The 20,364-nt window shown below is 47.1% G+C and overlaps 1 protein-coding gene across 3 annotated transcripts in view; it reads left to right on the top strand.

The window, feature by feature from the left end:
- insrb (insulin receptor b) overlaps window positions 1–12,910 on the top strand; it is a 73,877-nt gene extending 60,967 nt beyond the window's left edge. For all 3 annotated transcript variants that reach the window (XM_086282560.1, XM_086282561.1, XM_086282562.1), the window contains 12 exons: window positions 771–903; window positions 993–1,146; window positions 1,263–1,411; window positions 2,939–3,095; window positions 3,189–3,285; window positions 3,366–3,433; window positions 3,526–3,755; window positions 4,144–4,254; window positions 5,166–5,328; window positions 5,415–5,544; window positions 5,632–5,766; window positions 5,846–12,910. In XM_086282560.1, coding sequence (XP_086138686.1) covers window positions 771–903; window positions 993–1,146; window positions 1,263–1,411; window positions 2,939–3,095; window positions 3,189–3,285; window positions 3,366–3,433; window positions 3,526–3,755; window positions 4,144–4,254; window positions 5,166–5,328; window positions 5,415–5,544; window positions 5,632–5,766; window positions 5,846–6,200 — 1,882 coding nt within the window. In that variant the 3' untranslated portion in view covers window positions 6,201–12,910. The remainder of the gene's footprint in view (window positions 1–770; window positions 904–992; window positions 1,147–1,262; window positions 1,412–2,938; window positions 3,096–3,188; window positions 3,286–3,365; window positions 3,434–3,525; window positions 3,756–4,143; window positions 4,255–5,165; window positions 5,329–5,414; window positions 5,545–5,631; window positions 5,767–5,845) is intronic.
- The last annotated feature ends 7,454 nt before the right edge of the window (window positions 12,911–20,364 follow it).

Genomic DNA, 20,364 nt, shown 5'->3' with positions numbered 1-20,364 from the left:
CCACTGTGTGTGGTTTTTATAGACACTTGTTTTTGTGCTGGTCACCCACCGTCGGGGGCTTGCAGCGGGAGGTGCAGTGTCTGGGCCCTGGTGCCCCTACCTTGTTCTCGGACACACAAACACCCACAGTCTCTGCCTCTGCTTCCCTGGGGGGGTGATCACTGTGCCCATTATCATTCATGCCGGTCAGGAGCGCAGTCATGCAGACTGCCATTTGGAGACACGCACACACACAGCCGTGCGCACATCAGCCTCATTTTGAACTCCTGCTTCTGAGCTGGCCAAGGTCAGCTCCATACAGTGCAGGACACCAGAAGCGGCTCACGCTTTTCTTATTTTGTCACGCAAACGGACACGAGCTCCCGTTTTTTTCTGCTTTCACTCGGTCCTAAATGCAGCACTCGGGTTCGTCTCTTCAACAGTTCATACGCAGTAAATCTGCCTTTCATTGCACATCAGGTGAAACATCTGTGTCTTGATTTGGTTTGAGCTCAAGGCCTGTTAGCTGGGATGGTGGCTCGCACTCAGATCCATCTGGATGGCCTGGCACCACCTAGTGGTGAGAGTCAGTATGTCTCCTAGGATGGTGTTTGTGCATAAATGTCATGAAGTTAGACACACAGGAAAGGTTAGTGCGAGCAGAGGTCTGGCTTGCTTCCACAAAACACCATCTGTCATCTGCAAACACTTGATGCACATGAAACTTGACGACTTTGCAGGTCCGCGCTCTGTCACTCACTCATATCCTATTCTAACTTTTACTTCTGCAGACCATCCCGGCGGCGCCGCTCGGTGGGAGTTGCTAATGCCACCCAGCCTCCTCTCTTCCTTACTACAGTTCCCAATCTGCAGTTGGATTCAGGCACAATCGCCCCCGATGGCGAGGATCAAGAGGAATCCAAGGTATCGAGCGTTTTATGTTTACCACATCTTTTCCCTTCACTTTATTTCGAGTTGCAGTCGAAGTTCAATCTCTTTTCCTTTCTGCTCAGGTGGAACAAAAGGTGTTCTCAAAGGAGTCGACGGTCATCTCCAACCTGCAACACTTTACCAGTTATAAGATAGAGATCATAGCCTGCAACGATCCGACAGATCCCAAACGCTGCAGCATGGCTACTTATATCAGTGCCCGAACTATGCCTGAGGGTAAGAACGGGCACACGCGTGTGCAAATAGGCTGCTGGTGCACCGAATATCAGATTCTGGAGATAAAATCGGCTGCGCCTCACTGTGAAGTGCTTTTCTCTGTCTGACACCTGCAGAGAAAGCAGACGACATCCCAGAGCCCGTGACCCACGAGATTGTGCAAGGCGAGCCTCCCTATGTGTTGATTAAGTGGAATCCACCCATCAACCCTAATGGGCTCATCATCCTGTACGAGGTCTTCTACAAAAAGGTCGGAGACTCAGAGGTCAGTATGAACCACTGGCAAACCTTAGAGAGCGCTGGGCCTGGAAAATGTTAGTGGGAGGACTCGGGGTCCTTTGTTTTTCAAAACCAAAGGGCACAGAGGTGATGTGGGAAAACAGCCAGCAGAAATGATCCCGATTCGCTCTGCTGGAAGGACATGCACAGAAGGAAAAGTAGACGCAGGTGAGAAGACAAGGAGTGATCTGGGTAGACTCCAGGGAGGCGAGGCAGGCCGGGAAGGAAAGGCTTCCTGTAAACACCCCAATTTGTGTCTGTTCATTATAGAAGGGGACAAGGAAATATTTGTTTACAGCCTCCTGGTGCTGCGTGTCGACGCTGTCGGACGCGTTCGTTTGTGGATGAAATTCTGGGAACGTTTGCGTGCATAAGGTCTCGTCTGTGACGGCGCGTCCAAGTCTTGTTGTTTACTTGCTCTAAATGTGTGAATTCATCTCTCATTACTATTCATTGCTGCACCGCCTGACCCCAGGAGCCAGTAGCAGATCTGTTACCATAGTGACAGAGGCAGGATGGAAGACTAGTATGCAGTGGCAGCGATGGACTCGTCTCACGCGACATCTCGCTGCGCTGAAAAACCGCCCGTGGCCCAGACCGATGTGGATTCATTTAAAATGATGTTTGGGGCGCGTTGGAGGCTCACATCGATGACAACGCTGAGAATGTTACAACACAGTTATGAAGGCTGGATGCATTTATCACTGCAGCGATCACTTCCTGCTGCTTTCAGTGGAACGGACTTCAACTGCGACAGTGCAGTCGCGCATCAGCCAACCTTAAGCGTCCTTAACACAGAGTCAAACGAGCCCAGCTTTTCACTTCTATCGAAGGGCTACAGGCCAATTTTTAGATTACAGTCTTATGTGTTTTTGCACATGTCAGCTCTTTGGATACATTTTAATTCAACAGCATCCACTTTAAAAAATCGCTCCTTCGTGTGAGTGTATGCAGTGATTTGGTCGGACCCTGAGCACAAAAAGCTCTGGTTGTTCTTCTCACTTCAGCACAACATTCAGGTTTGCACCAAATCACAGCAGCACTCCCCTCGAGGCCCTTTATACTGCAAACCAACGAGCCCAACAAACAGCAGCAAGAACGTTTAAGCGTTGGCCCTTCAAAATAAGAGACACGAGCTCGAGCAGGTCATTCTGTGAGGTGAAGGTTCGCTTCACAGCAGCATGAGAAGACGGGGTGGAGTGTGGGCTGTCCACCCAGTCAGGGGTTAAGAGTAATTGGCTCAGCAAAAATACTTTGGTCACTTTTGATTGGGTGGGAATAGAGCAGCGAGTGAGCATCATGCGTGTGCTGCGTCCTGCACGCTCTACCCTGGCACCTGAGTATTTGAAGTAATGTAAACACATCTGAACTGTAGTATTTCCTGCTGTGCCACATGTGTGTAAAAGTAACCTGGAAATATCCGGACCTGTTTGTCCTGAAAGTCTCTTCCGTTATTTATTTAAGCAAACTTTTAGAATAACATGGGTTTTCTCTCTTTTCCTTTTGGGCCCAGGTTCACACGACCTGTGTGTCACGGCCGGCCTATCAGAAGCTCGGTGGCACCAAGCTTTCCCTTGTTCAGCCTGGAAACTACAGCGTGAGGGTTCGCGCCACCTCGCTGGCAGGAAACGGCTCCTTTACTGAGATGATTTACTTCTTCATGCCCAACCGTAAGACTCTAAGAGTCGGACTTCTGAACTTAACAGAAAAGTGGAAGATGTGCCAAATTTACTGTCTCGTGACCGCTCTGTTATCTGTTGCAGCTGATCAAGGTTTGATTTGGATTGTCATGGGTCCCGTCATCTGCTTCATCCTGCTGCTACTCGCGGGAGGTGGAGCGTTTGTGTACTTCAAAAAAAGGTTAGTCTTTAACCAGCAGGCTGCCCATTACAGCCATAAACTCCAGTGACTCTTAGTGACTCTGTGTGGTCGTGTTACAGGCAAACCGAAGGCCCCTTAGGAGATCTCATCACCTCTCCAAACCCCGAGTACTTCAGCGCTGGTGACAGTAAGAATGAAATAGTTGTTTTTTCCGTCATACGATGATTTGTTCCCTCAGTTCGCTCTGTCAAAACGGTCATTTGCACCTGTGTTGTGTAGTGTACGTTCCTGATGAGTGGGAGGTGCCCCGGGAGAAGATCGCACTGCTCAGAGAGCTCGGTCAGGGCTCCTTCGGCATGGTGTACGAAGGAGTCGCCAAAGACATCGTCAAAGGCGATCCGGAGACACGCGTGGCCGTCAAGACGGTCAACGAATCGGCCAGCCTGCGAGAGAGGATCGAGTTCCTCAACGAAGCCTCCGTCATGAAGGCTTTCAGCTGTCACCACGTGGTATGACTCTTTAAACCGTTAAACCCTCAGACAGCGTCACGGCACGCCGAGAGGACACCGGAGCAGCTGCTCGTCAATTACACTAAATTACAGCTTTCCCGTCGTCTCGCTGAAAGCGGCGGCACACGTCTGACTCACAGTCGTGTCTTGTTTTGCCGGCGCTGCCGTGTTCACGCACAGTTTGACTCTACAAACAAATGTTGTAACTGTTACTGTGGACCTACAGAGCCGGCTGATCACTAGTTTAACTGCCAAAGGTTAAAACGTCAGCTGTAAAGATCAGATTGAGGTGTAGCTTTATCATTTCTAGTCATTAAATTGAAATTTTGGCTACAAAGTCTACTGCTAGAGTTGAGCGCGCCGTTTTAACACGATGAATTGTTTGCAGGTGCGTCTGCTCGGCGTGGTGTCCAAAGGTCAGCCCACCCTGGTAGTGATGGAGCTGATGACCCACGGGGACCTGAAAAGCTACCTGCGGAGTCTCAGGCCAGACTCTGAGGTATGTAGTCCTGATTAGTGTGCTCCCACCTATTTACACACTCTGGTATGTAAGCCCCGCCCCCAAACATCACTCATGTGGTTTAATACCTGTATTATTTACATATGGATGCACTCCCTGAAGCCTGTTTGCTGAAAATTAAGCAAACTAGGGCTCTACAAACTCTGGGTTTTTCCACCTGTGTATAGCGAGTCACTCAGACCGATGGGCCCATGCACCAGCAGTGTTGATGATTTGGGACGTGCAGTAAAGCCTACAGCCATTTGGTTCGCCTAATGGTTGTTCATAAAATTTCAGGTGAAAAGAAGTTGCACGTGTTATGATTTTAGCTAAGATTCCTCTGCTAAGGCTCAGTAATGAAGATGGTGATCAGTAAACGATAGACTCACCTGCTCCTGCTCCAAGTAACCTGAACAGTACACGGACTGGTTCTTATGTAGTGCTTTTCTACTCTTTTATACAACATGCCTCAGTCGCCCATTCATACAGGATCTTTTTTCTAAGCTAAAGTGTGTTCTAGCTAACATTCACACGCCGATGGATCGGAGAGTATCCCAGAGATATTGGGCATGCAGACTGGGAATCGAGCCACCAACCTTCCAGTTGGCAGTAGGGATGGGTATGGTTTAGGCTACCTCCTGAGCTCCAGCCACCCCACCTTTGCACTCCACCAATCCTACGAACATCTTTGAGTTTAACTAAAATGCCAGACAGTAGCTGTGGTATTGGGGCAGAATATGGATCGCTGTCTTCATTTCCCCTCCACGGGTAGATGATCCAAGTAGTCGTGCAGTAACATTTAGCTCGCCAGCGTAGCGAGTCGGTCACGTGACTGAAAACTACGCCCGAGTATTTCAGCAGATGTTACCTGCGTTACCTGTGAGTGGGTCTAACCTGTTTGTGGTTTGTAGAACAACCCGTCTGGTTCCCCACCGCCGACTCTGAAAGACATGCTCCAGATGGCTGCAGAAATCGCCGACGGCATGGCCTACCTCAACGCTAAAAAGTTTGTCCACAGAGACCTCGCAGCCAGGAACTGCATGGTGGCGGAGGACTTCACCGTCAAGATCGGAGGTACCAGAACGTGTTTGGTGTTGTCGATACCGCCGCGTAGTTGGAGGTGTTGTCTTAACCTTTGTCTCCGTCGCTCTTCCTCTCAGACTTTGGTATGACACGAGACATCTATGAGACGGACTACTACCGTAAAGGAGGGAAGGGCCTGCTTCCTGTCCGGTGGATGGCACCCGAGTCCCTGAAGGACGGAGTCTTCACCGCCCACTCTGACTGCTGGTGAGTCACAGCTCACACAGTGGCCTGCCGTACAGCCGCACGTCATTCGGCCTGATCTCGTTTGTTTGTGCGTTTGTACATCTGCAGGTCGTTCGGTGTTGTGCTGTGGGAGATCAGCACGCTGGCCGAGCAGCCTTACCAGGGTTTGTCCAACGAGCAGGTGCTGAAGTTCGTCATGGAAGGAGGATTCCTGGATCGACCGGAGAACTGCCCTGAGAGGATGTGAGTAGATGCGGAGCTGGGAAAACTGCCGTCCACGTTACACAAGACTAAATTGGCCTTTCTTCATCCCTCTTCCCAGGCACAGCCTCATGCAGATGTGCTGGCAGTACAATCCCAAGATGCGTCCGACGTTCCTCGAGATCATCGAGATGCTGCGGGACGACCTGGACCCGTCTTTCCAGGAGGTCTCCTTCTTCTACAGTGATGAAAACAAAGTCCCCGAGACGGAGGAGTTTGACCTAGACCTGGACAACATGGAAAGCATCCCCCTGGACCCTTCTTCTTACTCCCAGAGAGAGGAGAGCTTATCCAGGGACAGCGGGCCCTCGGTGGCCCTGAGGGGGAACTATGAGGAGCACGTCCCCTACACACACATGAACGGTGGCAAGAAAAATGGAAGAATTTTATCATTGCCCAGATCCAGCCCTTCCTAACACTTCCCGTTTCCTCAAAGAACTCTTTGAAGCTTTCCCTTTTCCCCTTTCCGATCTATTTTTCTGTCTCCTTCGTGTTCCTCTCATCATTTTCGATGATGGTGATTTTCTTATTCTTCAGAGAAGCCCTTCAAAAAACAAAAAAAGAGACACAAATCTCAGGACTTTTTACTTTCTTCCCCGTGGCTCCAGAACACAGGCAAGATGATGCAAACGTGGTGTAAGACATCAGACCAGAAAACCATCGCTCGTCACTAACGCCGCGTTTCCACGACTCCTTGTGATGGAAACGGGGAAAAAACAGAAAACTGTGAACACAACAAACCTTAGACAACCAAGAAGGCTGCTCGTGCTCGACCTCCTCGAGACTCGCCCCTCCTCCTCTCCCACCGATCCGCATTTCCACGATTCTGTGCTTTTTTATTTTGTTTCCCTCTTTTTACTCAGATAGTGGCCTTTGTGTACGTGGCCTGTAAACAAAGTGTCTACACTACTTGTCCTTTTTGAACAATGACTTAATCAGTGGGATGACTTGCAAAGACTTGATGGTAGAACAAACATCTATTCCTAGAGGAATGTTTTTGTTGTTTGTTTGTTTGTTTTGCTTCTGCAGAATTCCAAACGACAGATTCGTCGGGTGTTTGGTGACAACTTTTAATTTATTTGCTTCAAACGTTTCTTTTTGTGTCCTCAAGGCTGAAGGATATTTAAACAGTTAAGAATTGGACAAAAAGAGTCCCTCAGACTGACCAATAACTGCTGCTTTCATATATTTTAGTGGGTATAGAATTATATGAGTATATATAATACACATATATATGGAATATTGGTATTTCCCTACCAATATTTTATATATATATATAAAATAGATGGCATTGTAAATAGTTTGTAATATTTTCCATCAGGAGCTTTGCTTGTTCTTTGTTTCGTCGGGTTTATTATTCACATTTTTTACTTCCTTATTTTTATCGCCCCAGAAATCGCTCCAACCTACCGGCAGTGCTCTCCGTGTCTTAGGCCTCCCGCCTCCCTCTTAGTCTTTGTCTGGATGGGAAACCTGGAAATGCTGTAAGCTGACTGCATTTCTTTCCTCTCAAAGTGCACAATAGTTCAAGACTTCACTACAGCTTTGAAAATAAACTAAAAACAAAACAACCAAAAAGAGAGAGAAAGAAGCTTTATGAGGCGTTTGTAGGTCGGCGTGCCCGGGTGCGCCGTCTCTCGTGTCTTCGGTGGCGTTGAGGCTCCCACGTGTTTGTTCCTGCGGTTTTCATTTTTTTATTTATTTTTGTGGTTTCTCCGGTTTGCCCGTCTGTGTCAGCCGCTGGCGAGGTTAGACGGCGCGGTGCTGCTCGGAGTAAAGGCGGAGCATGAACTGACAGCAGCGGTTGGGTAGGGGGGGGGCGTTCTGCGTTAGATGGAGGGGGTTATCAGAGTCACGCGTTGCCCCTCCACCCGTGCTTGGTCTCCCCGAGGCGTCCTGTTTGCTGCTGATGTTCAAGATTAGCCTGGTGGAAAATTCCAGGTTTTGTGGTCGAAGCCTGAAGGAGACATACGGACAGTTCCACCTGCAGATGGAGGGGGGGGCAGTCTCCCTGTATTTTTGAGAGAGCACAGGGAGGGGGGGCTGCCAGTTGGTTGCTAATCCCATTATTCTCCCTGCTATCACTGCAGACTGTGTGCAGCAGCTGTTTCACTCAGGTCTGACATTCCAGTTGAGTTGGAGCTCCTCGTTCCCTCGAGCCTTTCCTGCCTGTTGGCAGAGCTCACACTATCACACAGGGACAGACGTTCGCTTTTTGATTTTCCTCCTTAATAGATGACTTCAACACATACGGTGGCAGACAGATTTTTCTGAACATTCACACAAGCAGAAACTTGTCAAATTGCTCCTGATGATGATTCAAAAACATTCCTGTCCACTGATCCAGAGTTCAAAACAAGTCAAGTGTCCTTACGGCTGACCTTTCACTGACCCGCCTTCATCCAGAGCCCAAAGGTCACCGGTGTTTCGCAGCGGGCCAGCCCGCGGCCGCTCTTCTGTGGTCCTCAGGCATCAGCCGATAGTCAGCGGATCTTCTTCTCCCCCTGAACACACAGAGCAGTGCGGGTGCCAAACTGAACAGACTCACAGCCAAAGCGTTGCTCTCTCACCAAGAACCCAGAGAGTCGAGTCAGAGACCGCCGGGAAGCTGCCTCCAGATATTTACCAGTGCCTTCTCAAACCCTGAGCCTCTTCCAGGCTAAATCTATTGGCTGTAGTTCAACACACACACAGACGACTCACTGCTTTCTCATATTTTTTGGAGGCGGTGTTTCTGCTGCAGACACCGTCGATCACACCGAGCGCGGATCGGCCCGAGTCTGCGCCGTGGCCACTAAAAGGGGGCCGGAAATGATGGAGTTGTTTTTAGTTCATCATACTGAGGAGTGAAAGCCGCGGGCCGGTGGTAGTTTGTTTGGAAAGATAAAAGCAGACTAACATCAGCTGCGTGTGCGTCGTGAAATATTCCAACTGCATCACGATCCGATCGCGCAGCCAAAAGCCGCTCAGAGTCGGCACGTCGCGTGTTCCTGCAAGTCGCGTGTTCCTGCACATCTGCAGCTCTGAACATTTTCTTATGATCATCATCCTGTGAACAAGAACACCGTCAGCATGTTTAGAGCCGCTGAGGGTGGAGTAAGTGCTGCAGGCTGGTCAGCTGTAGAGATGGAGTCGGCGGTGGTGAGCGGCAGGAGTGCTCGTTAGTTAATTAGTTAGTGATGATTGTCGTCTGTGTGTTTGGCCGGAGTCTACCTCAGTGCACACGGAGGAATCGGTCTGCGGAGCCTGAGTCATGGATGGGTTCCCAGGTTGCCGTCTTGCGTCCGTGGCGTGCTCTTATAGACTCTCACATCTTATGTTCAAGCCCGCGCGTCGCGTTTTTAAGAGCACTCATCGCCCCTCTCCTCTGCACGTTTCATGAACATTTCTTCACACAAAGCTTCCCACGGTCACTGGAAGCAGCACCGTAGCTTTACTGGTCCCCTTCTCCGCGCTCACCGGGCCTCTGGGCTGTGCGCAAAGCGGCTCTGATATCAGAGAACGTGACACTGACAAGAAAAACCAATAATATCGTGACTCTGTTCATATCTGTGATTGCCTTCACGCAGCCAAGGCTGACCGAGCTCAGCCGTGGACCTCACGCTGCTTTATCTTCTTCGGCGCGTCGAACTGTCTCCGTGCGGTCGAAACAGTCGCTGTGTTCACATCTCGAGTCTCCTCCTGTTGTACTTTTGTTTCTCTGTTCTGATTTCATTCTGTGCGTATGCTTTTGCTTTTTCTACTGTGAATGTCGAGTGATGACCTGTATTTCCTGTCAATGCCGTGGATTGGGTCTGTCGTGGCAGGACGCAGACGCCCGGGCTGCTTACAGGAGGACTTTAACCCCCACCCCCTCCTCCGCCTCTGAAAGGGACTCGGACCATCCTGTGTGCCATAACAACTATTAACTGAAATCTCGATTGTAACTTTTTCGTCTCAGGGAGGCGGCCCGATGCTTACGGTTGGAGAGTAAAGAGGAGGAGGAGGAAGAGCTACCTACCTACCTTTCATCTGCTCTGACTGAAGCGCAAGTTCTCAGCATCCTTGCAAAAAGGCGACAAAAACCTAAACACTCTTCTCATAAATCAGTTTTTCCCAGCCTGTGAAATCAGTCAGGACCGCTCCACTCACACGTGATCTGGTGTGGCCTGCCCTCTAGTGGTCGGATGGGAGCGTTGCGCGTCAGGGGCTGCAAGGACAAACGGCTTCCCCGCTCCTGCGCCAACCCACAGTGCCTAAAGCTCCGTCTGACCCCCTCCTGAGCAGAACCGCCCCTGACAGTCCACCAATCACAAAAGAGGATTTTCCCGCCTCCGAACACGAAATGAAAATCACATAAATTTTGTTCTTGGCGAAACGATTCTGCTTTTTTTGTTGTTTTAGGAAATCATTGTTTTTCTTTTTAACCTTCCCTCCACGCGGAGAGAAAATAACAGCTGAACTTGTGTCTCTGCTCTGCTAAGCTCTGGCTTGCTTTGTGCATGAAGATGAAACATCTGTACCAGCAGATAATTTGATGCTTTTTTTTTTTTTTGACAGCCCAAAGTCACGCAAACAAGTGAGCGCACAAACATTGAAAAGTGCGTTCGTTTGCTGCACGATTTGTATGTTTGTCATTTTCGTTTTGAATGAACCCAATAATAAGCTCTTACGTGTAAATAGCAGCAGATCTTCTCGTCCCTGGAAACAAAACGAGAGCGCTTCACTTTTAGGGAAGTTTGGCTTTGTTTTGCTGAACTCTGGTTGGACAGAGCATGCTAGTAACGCAGCACAGGGTGAGAACAAAGCATTGTATGTATTATTGTTTTGTTTTAAAGAGAAAAGTATTACGTTTTAGAGATGTTGATATCTATTTTTTTTCTAGCCAAAGTAGGGAGGCCGAATACGACGACCTTTTCTGACTGTAAACTTTTACTACTCTTGTACATTTTGAATTTAACATTGTTATCAATGTGTATATAACTTTTTCTAAATTTAAAAAGGTTCTTTTTGTTTTTTCATGAAGCAGCCCACTACACAGAGAAGCGCGAGTCTGCAGTCTCACAGCTTCACGAGTACGCGGCCTGAAATGTTCCGCACGCCGACCCCGCTCTTAGTCCGATGCATGTCCTGAATGTTGGCCCGAGAGGTCGTGCGATTTCGGCCCGCCCCCGCCTCCACTCGGCCCCGGCGGCATGCCACCCTGTCACCCGTAAAGCCTTTCTCACGTCACACACGCTTCACCTGTCGCAGGTGTTTTAGTGTGAAAATGTTTCCAAGTAACTTGTTTGTTGTTGTTGTTTCTTTGTGAGTGTGGACAAACTGGAAAAGACCACTGTGCGTTATTTTGAAGAAGAAAACAAAAAAACACAAGCGAGAAAATCCTGAATAAGCTAAAGAGAGAACGTGTTATTGGAGAGGCGTGTCCTCCGCCAGGCTCTCGGCTGCAGAGCTGGAAGGCTGTCACAGGAGTCGTGCATGTTTTGGTGAATTCCCTCACGGAGAGGTGAAGCGGAGCTATTAGTCACTTATTTTTATATGAGCTGTTACGGGGTGAGTTAAGCTAAAGTTTCCCAAAAAATGACTTCAGTGTGTGTGCATGCAATCCCTGTGACTTTTTTCTACTCTTGGCTCTTTGTGATGTCATAGAGAGCGGCTAGTGTTGTTTCAGGCAGTGGATAAAGTAACTGGTTGGACCAACCCTGAGATTTGGATAAACAAAGGACTCATTCAAAGCGACTGTAGCGTAGCGGGTCCTCTCTAAACATAAAGATTAGAAAGAGCGAGCGTGACTCTGATTAACCAATGAACACATCACCTGGATGGTTTAGTCCACAGAAGACCAGCAACAACAGTTTCTCACATTTACTGGTTTGTTTGTGTGTGTGCGTGTGTGTGTGTGTGTGTGTGTGTGTGTGTGTGCGTGTGTGTGTGTGTGTGCGTGTGTGTGTGTGTGTGTGTGTGTGTGTGTGTGTGTGTGTGCGTGTGTGTGTGTGTGTGTGCGTGCGTGTGTGGACTAAACAGATTAGTTATAATGTGTCTAATATTGAACTGTAGGATTTTAAGGTGTTTTATCCTGTATGGAAGCTTGTTTCTGCCACTGGAGCAAAAAAAATTGAGTATCTCGGAATTTCAGCTCGACAGTTTAGTTTAGTTTAGGTTAGTTTAGGTTTTTCAATTTACTTCTGCATAAGTCTAAAAATGTGACTTATGCAGAAGTAAATTGAAATGTTGTCTGATGGGCTTTATTCGTCTTCGATTGGTGGAAACGAGCTTGGTAGCTTCGCTCAGGGCCACACTCGCCGTGTTCTCCAGTGTCGGACTTTGTGCTAAGCTAGCTGCCTCTGTGCTACAGCTTGGTGTTCCCCCATAACATGAACAAGCTTTATACGAGCGTAAAGGCTGAACCTCTCCTATGAATGACTTCCAGTCCTGTGTGTCGCAGCCCTTTGTCAGGTGACAGACATGAGGACGAGCTTGTGAGAGTCACCCGCCGGTCCAGTGGTCTGCTCCAGTTTACACACCAGTGTGCGATGCTCGGTCCGAGTGTGTCGTCGTCCTCGGTTGAGATCTTCACGAGCGCTCTCTTCGTCCTCCTGTTACTTCACGTTTCCTCTCTCCTCGTGCACATAGGTGGTCCCCAGAATGCTCTGTGTTGTCTTGCAGGATACCTCTTTGTTAATGTCATTTTATTGGCGATGAATATGCTGATGTATTCTTTTTGGGATATGTTGTGTATATGTTATGTTGAAATGTCGGCGTGTACGCATACAGCAGGTGTATATGTGTGTATGTGCAGTGCAAAAACACAAAAACGACAAAAAAAGGACGCCTCGCCCCAAAACCCGCAAGAGATCGCTTCATCCCTGACACTGGATCCAGATGTGCCATTATCTTTATGTACCACAAAATATCGACTACACAGTCTCACACACACACACACACACGCATATTGTACAGGATCAAAAATGTGCCATGACGAAATGAACGCTTGACAATTTATTTTTTCTATGTTTTCAAAGGAGAGCCAAGTAGTGACGTGTACAGAAAGTGTTGCAATGATATGAAAATAAAAATCTTGCTGTGTGTAAATTATTCAACAATTAACTGTTTATATTAAAATTATGAATAAAATTATTGGAGAATATGCGTCTTTGTGCACTTTGTCAGCTTGGGGAGTTAAACTGATCGCACACTTTGTGTTTTCAGTCACGTTATCGAGGTTTGGATTCATCCTGTTTCCTGCTGTTAACACTTGAACCCTGCTGATGCATTTCAGGGGAAATATTTTCTGTTCCATTAAAATGATGAACATTATCTGCAGGTTGATTCAATTCCAACATTTAAAGCTGGGCAAGGCAGCAAATCCGTAAAAGAGCTCAATCGTTTTTCATTATTCTGTAACTCGGTCTGATCCAGAGCTAGACTCTCGTCTCAGCTCCCAGCCTGGGAAAGAGCTTTAAACTGGGACGTGAGCGTCTGACTGATTACTGTGAAGGTCTCAGAATAAAGTTTTGTTGGATAATGTCACCATGCCTTCATCCAACTCATCTCACATGAGCACTCCTTTGTCACTGCCATATAAAAAGCAGCACAGGGTTAGAACAGAAGGATCTGCCGTTGGGATGAGTGATGATTAAACCCTGTGGAGCGCAACAGCATCAGACGCTCCTCTTTGTTGGTTTTGTCACTGATTAAATCAGGATATTCATTAAATGTAACGAGTGAGAGGAACTTCAAATACAATACAAACGACACCAGTGACTTTATAAATAAACGTAGAGCTGCATTAATGAATCTTTGTGTATTTTGTGTCTAAGGATCCAGATGTCTGAGCAGCTACACTTGACGCAGTAACACGACTGTTACTTTGTTGCCACCTGTTCTAAAAACTACTTATGCGAGTGAATCGAGTGCCAAAGATAAGTGACGGCCGCCAGGCTTTGTGGTTTCAGTGGTCGGGTCTGCTTTTTGCTTCCTCCTTTTCAGGTCCTAATGATTTGCTTCTGTCATCTATTACAGGAAGTGACATCCTGCACATCACCAAAGCAAATAAAAGCCAAGTTGGAAACCATCTTATATGGAGAAGGTTTCCAACTTGGTTTTTATTTGCTTTGGTTTCACTGCGCTCTGGTCACTGGTTTGAATGCCTTGATGCTATTATTCATTAGTTTAGCTCTTGTTTTGCTTTTCTTCACCTTTACATGTGGACCTCATTTCTTTGTTATGCAAATGAACAAGTTGATTGGTTAAGCTAATTGGTTTTTTGAGTGAGATGTTTTGGGCTGTTGGTTCTTAAGAAATAGAAACAAATGTAGTTTTTGGTTTCTTGTATGGTTGATTGTGTTAGTTTCCTTTTTTGTCCGGGCTGTCCTAGTTTTGTCTCTGTGCCGTGTCCTCTGTCTCCTGTGGAAATGAGTCTAGTCTCCATCTTTGTGTGTGTTTCTGTGCCGGTCTCTGTAGTCGCTCGTTTTCCCTTTTGTTCTGTCAAGTTAGCCTGTCTAAGTTCTGGCCCTTGTGTTAGCTACTTCCTGTTTTATTTTGTTAGGTCCTTGTCCCATGTATGTCATGTTCAGTTTTACTTCCTCTGTCTCCTCAGTTAGATTCTGCTCAGCTGTGTTCCTCACCTGTTCCCTTGTCGTCTCTGCTGTGTCTTCCTAGTGTCCTGTAGTAAGTTCCTCGTATTCCTGGTATATTTGGCGTACTTGCGTTCCAACAGTTACCTTGTTTCAGCAGTGAAGCTGTATTTCTGAGCGCTTCCCTACGTTTGGCTCCAAACCTGCCAGTCACGCAGTTTGAGTTACGACTATTTCACACAGGAAAACTGCTGATCGTGTTTTCCTTTCGGGACCGTTTGTTATCTTGGTGTGTTGTCCATGTGGTTGAAGTGTTGGGAGCACTGGGAGTACTGGCTGGGACTTCTGTGTTTCCCAGATCCAGAGATACTGGTAGTATTTTCACATGATGGGAGGAAGCTGTGTGACTATAGTCGCCCTGTGGTTGTTTTCGTCTGGATTTGTCTTCAGCACTTCCTCCTTGTTTAGTTTAAGTTATCTGATAAATATAAAACATGAGTTTATGGACTAGCTGGCAGTGCGGGCTCAGGTGACACCAGGTGGATGTCCTGTGGCAGCATGTAAAAATGAGCTGATGGAGTTTTTGGGTTAGCAGGACATCACCACAGATTTGTAGTCCTTTCTCTGAGGAGGCTCCTTTCACCATCCTGTTACAAAAAAGCACTCCCAGCTGTCATGTTGCTTTAACATTTCTTCTGCTTCTGATCCTGGAGCTCAAATTTGTAGAAATCTTTTAAGATGCTGGTTGGATGCATTTGTGGGCGCTCCTGGAGGCCAGGGGGGGGGCAGAGCTCAGCATCCTCGTCGGCTTCTTTTCATGGAAAGTTGGTCATCAGCTGAATTACTCTGAGCGAAAAGGGCAACCTGATGCTCATTTGGGCCCTCTGGGTTTTTTAGGGTCCACTGGACCATCACTACCAGTAATGTTGCATACAGATCATAATCTGCTGACTACTACTTTTTTTTTTTTTTTAATGCGGTGTGCAGAACGGTTACTAGAGACTGCTTTGGCTGCTTTTGTATCATATTAAAGGTTAAGAAAATTGTGCATTTTCTCAAACACTGATGCCTCAAATGACCCCAACAAGACGATTTGCAAAGAAACCTGGCTTATCTTGGTGTGATGTGCAGTATATTCTTAAAAAAATGAGTAAACAGGACAAGTGGAAGACAAGCCTAAAAAACCAAATGCACAGCAGATAGCATCCATGATAGTCTGAAGGTCATGCCCTTGAAGTCCTGCAAGGATGACACAGGACCTGAGAGATGGATCTGACCCTTCAGTCGACCCATCTACTGCTCACTGAAGTCTCGTCAGAAATGGTCTCGGTGTTAGCGTGGCTGTCAGGAAGCCATTCTTAAAGACGGGAAATGGTCTGAGAGACACCAAAGGGACAAATCCAAATGTAAATTTCTGGATCAGATCTTCATCAGTCAGGTCAGGAGAGAAGCACTCTACTGTCCCTCATTTTTTAAATGTATTTTTCTCAGAAAATGGAAAGTAGATGCAACGATTGAATGAAAGGAGTAAATAAAAATGGAAAAACATTTAAGTTGTACATTTGGACTCAACATTACTGAAGCATTCTCACACTTCAGCATCCTAGTTCAGACGCAGAGCCGTGGCTGGCAGCTGATAAAAATCGTCATGTACCTAAACAGCTCTGCAAAGTGGTATCTTGATGGTGGTTGAGGAGGAGCTAAGTCTTACCTATTAGCTCTCGTCGTCGTGTTTTTCAGCCTGAGACCTGTTGTGGTGAAGCCATGCACTGCAAAGCAGAAGAGTAACTGATGCACCCTCATCTGGCCAATTTAAGCTTAATGAAAAAAATAACTACAATAGGTTTGTGTGTTTTTCTGAAGCACAGAGACGTCTTAAAGCTGCACATTGCAAATACTTTTCTTTCCATTCTCTGCATGTAGGTTGGGTTTCAGGGGAAAAACACAAAGACTGCACGGCCGGTTTGCACAAGCCTTAGTTTTGATTCAGAAAAAGATCTGAAAGTAAAAGAGCAGCAGTGCAGCGTTTGTCGTTATGCACTGAGGGAAACCACTATAAGCACATCTAGTTCCTCCCCAACTTGTTTTATGTAAATGCTTTGCATGGAAGCACAAAGCTGCACAATGAGAAGATGTAGTAGCAGAAAAACACACCAGAGACGTCAAACTACATCTCAGCGTATATGTGTGTGCTGATGGTCGGTGACGAAACTATTGCTCTTCGATGGAGTGAGACGTTGTTTTTGTGAGTAACAAAGGTTTACTGCCAACAGGTCACTCGTTCTGGTTACGCTTCCACACTGCTGCGCTATCACGCTGCTGCAGTGATGTGTCAAACTGTACGTGTGGGCCATTCAGAGTGCGGTTCTCCTCAGCTGAGCAGAATGACACACAGAAAAAAGGGGAAAGAAAAGAAAGAGGAAGCGGGTTGAGAGACGGCAACTGTTTTGGCTGTATGCGCTCAGTTTGAGTCCGACGTTCCTGCAGAACAGTCCCATCTGAAGGATTTAAAGCATCTGTTTTTTGGGGGTTTTCTGCCTTTAATTCACTCTTTTGGCCAACAGGAGGAATTTACACGCTGCCACTTGTGACCTTCCATCCAGCGTAAGTGCACTTTGTGTGTTTTTAGTTTTTTTATAAACTTTGACAGGTTGTGACTGGCGGTGGATCAAATGTGAGACGATGTGCAGCACATTTCGGTTGTAATACGCTTCAAGCCGTGTCATCTGTGGGAAAGTAGGGAGAGTCTTCCACATGATGTGCACTGACAGTCGTCCGCAGCGACACTGGTGCAAAGGAAATAGTTGCAAGAAATGCCAAGCCCCATGTCTAGCAGCTGCAGCAGTCAGCGGTTGGTACAGTACCTCCTGTTTTTAGCTCAAACTTACTGCTTTAGTTGTTAGACTTGGTCTTTTCTGTAATGTGCAGTTTCCCTGTGAATCTGAATCTAAGAAAAACCCAGCATGGATCCTTACCCTGTACTTTCATTGCGTATGCTTCCTTCTCCTTTTCTGTTTTTGTTTCTCTAAAACAGCTGCGTCTGCTAACTGGTCTGAAGCAAGAGGTTTGTACAAATGAACAAGCCTGAAAGTCAGTATTTGGCATGACTGGACCTTTATTCTCCGTCACATCCTGTGTCGGGTCTTTGCTGGATTTCTCCTCCCAAGGCCCGAAAGTGCAAAGTGCTTAAATTGGTTCTTGGCTAGCTTTCCTGTTAGGGGCTCATCCTTTGAGTTGGGCGTCTTCTGCATGCTCGAATGATTCACAGGTCAGTGTTAAGTGGACCAAGAAAAACAGCAAATGCTACGATGACTGGACTGAAAATGAGGGAAAAAGCATCCACACAACAAAAAGAAAAAGCTTTGAAAGAGCTTCAGAAAGTCTGAACAAGTGTTTCTCGAGATGACTTGAAAAACAAACTCCTGCACGCTGTGGAATCCAAATGCAAAGAAATAAGAGGTGACTGGAGACGTTTGCACAGCGCTATGGATCCATTTCATGAGTGCATATTGAAATAAAACTGCAACTCTCTCCTCCTCCTTACTTTGTCATTCAATCAGCTTCAAATGAATCTAAAAACAAGAGCTCTACCCCCCCCCCCCCCGGGAAGTCTGAGAGCCCACTCCCTCACCCCTTTTAAAGACACCACACTGATATGCTTCTTGATGCCGCTCGCCCTCTCTCTCTCGCTCGTTTCTTCGCTCCCTCCCTCTCTCACCTCCCTCTTCCTCTTGCTGGGTGCCAGAGCTCGAGTGCGAGCGAGCTCCAGTTCCTGCTGGCCTACCCACTGTGCTGCTCCTATGGCGGACTCTCCTCTTAACAACTCCTGGCCATCCTTCTCCAGACTCTGGATGAAGAGATGGTCCTTCAAGAGAGGTAACCTGGTTTTACACTGACTTCATGTTTCAGCCATCGTGGGTATGTTGGGTGGATGGGGGGAGGTGACCCAGCATGGGCTGCAGACTGGATGTGACCCAGAGATGTGCGTTATACCTGCTGGCTACTGCTGCTGCTATTTTAATGTTCTCCTGGCTTCCTTTGGCCATTTTCACACCGTTGTTGTTTACCAGTTTGACCTGGTTGGGTTTGTGGTCGGAGACAGTTAGTGCAGCAGATGAGACGTTGGTGCAAAGTTCAGTGAGTCATTTCTCACTCTGTGCAGTGTCACCATGCACCTTTCAAATTTGAGCATAAATCTATTACTGAATTTGTGTGTCCACCGGTGGAGCTGCACCGTGCGTGGACAGTTCAGGCTGTGAAGCTTTGCGTGGGACTTGGTGTGGCACTGGTCTTGTTGTCCTTTTAGAGAAAGCATGACTAACAGGTGGAGCTTCGTCGGCAGCTAGTTTCCTGCTTCCTGCGCTTTCGTGGTTTAATGTAATGCTTAGCGCACACGAGCAGCGTGGAACGTTTCCACTTTGCTTTCGTCCAAAGTACCCGGGCCGCTCAGCTCTGTGAAAACAGCCGTCGGGCGCATTTGTGATCAAAGAGGCTCTGCAGCCTGACAGTTGTTTTTTGATGTTTGCTTCAACCTCAGATCTCACAGCTTCTGCCTTCACCTCCAGCCCGTCACGCAAACACAGAGACACAGCAGCCCACACTTTGTGTGATTCAAGCACCAGTGACAGATACTAAATGGTCACCACGACCTTAATGTGAGCTCTGTGTCGCAGACAGACAGGAGCTGTAAGTTTTATTAAATGAGTTGTAGTTTTATTTCCTGTGGTTTGTGTCACTGGGTGATGATGTATCGCCACACTATGTAAGAAAGCATCAAGATCACAAAATCAACTGACATAATCACATGAGTTCCTCTTGTGATTAGCTTTGCAGACAAACGAACGACAGACTTTGTGGCAAACACGTGCGATCGTTTCCTCCTCGTCACACCGGCTGCAGCGCTGATGCACAGCTTCTGGTTTCTTTTTCCTTTTAATTAGCGGTTGCAATCATTCAGCAGCTCAGCGCAGTTCATGTGACTTAACTCACCATTACAGCAGCTGAATAATAAACACCTCTTTAGAGATGTTTAGAAAGTAAAGCGAGGCTCGATGCTGAGTAAATCACAGATGCAAAGCCGTTCATGTTGGTGTTGTTCATTACAGCCACTAGTTTTAGTACGTGGAGCCGAACTGCGAAGAAAACCGCTGACAGTGACAAACGCGCAAACGCGCTCACCTGAGGACGCACACGGGCGTTTCGTCTCTGTGTCATGTCGGGGGCGATCTGAGAGGCCGACCATAAAAGGCCACAGTGGCGCTGCAAGGCAGCATTAAGCAACCGCAGCAGCGCCTGCTGGCTGTCTTAAGTTTACTCAACACGAGCGGGATCGGGACGCAAACAAATTCTCCTTCCAGTGAGGACACTGCCACCGCTGCAGCCTCGGCCTGTGATTTAGTAATATAGAAAACTGGATCTACAGCGCGTCTGTCTGTGTGTTTATATGACAGCAGCCCTGACTGCGCCGCTGAAGCCGGGAGTGGATGCTGCTGGTTTACAGCAGGACACGATGTCTGTGTTTCATCATAGCGTTCAGCCACTGCCGAGGTCTCAAAAGTGATTCTGAGAGAGGGAAAAAACACACATCAAGTTAGAGAGTGTGTGTGTGTGTGTGTGTGTGTGTGTGTGGCTCTGATGGTTAATGGTGATTTAGGAGGGTTCGTTTTTTTCTGAGTCTAACTGAGCTCAAGATGTCTTTTGGAAGACGCATCAAATCAACACAACACTAAAGAGGAGACACGTATGATGATAAATAGAAATGAATAAAACTTTTCATTGCAAACAACCCTTCACCAGCGCACAGTAACCAGGATATAACTCAAGTAGGAATAGAAAAAATAAAATAATAATTTTATTTATAGGCACCGTTCTTATAAGCAATCAAAGACCAAAATCACGCATGCAGTTAGAGTCATGCGTAAAATAATAGTTGGTAAACGTAATAAAAAGTCAACAATAACAAAATAGGCAAGCTTTGTGTCTTATATATATATATAGATATAGATATATATAGATATAGATATAG

Source organism: Aulonocara sp. 'chitande type north' Nkhata Bay, linkage group LG23 (genome assembly GCF_057382095.1).
Source record: "Aulonocara sp. 'chitande type north' Nkhata Bay isolate Kocher_YH1m ecotype deep benthic linkage group LG23, A_spYH_male_GT1.1, whole genome shotgun sequence".
Taxonomy (NCBI): Eukaryota; Metazoa; Chordata; class Actinopteri; order Cichliformes; family Cichlidae; genus Aulonocara; species Aulonocara sp. 'chitande type north' Nkhata Bay.
Note: the sequence above shows the minus strand (reverse complement) of the source record. Positions and strands in the feature narration are given on the sequence as shown.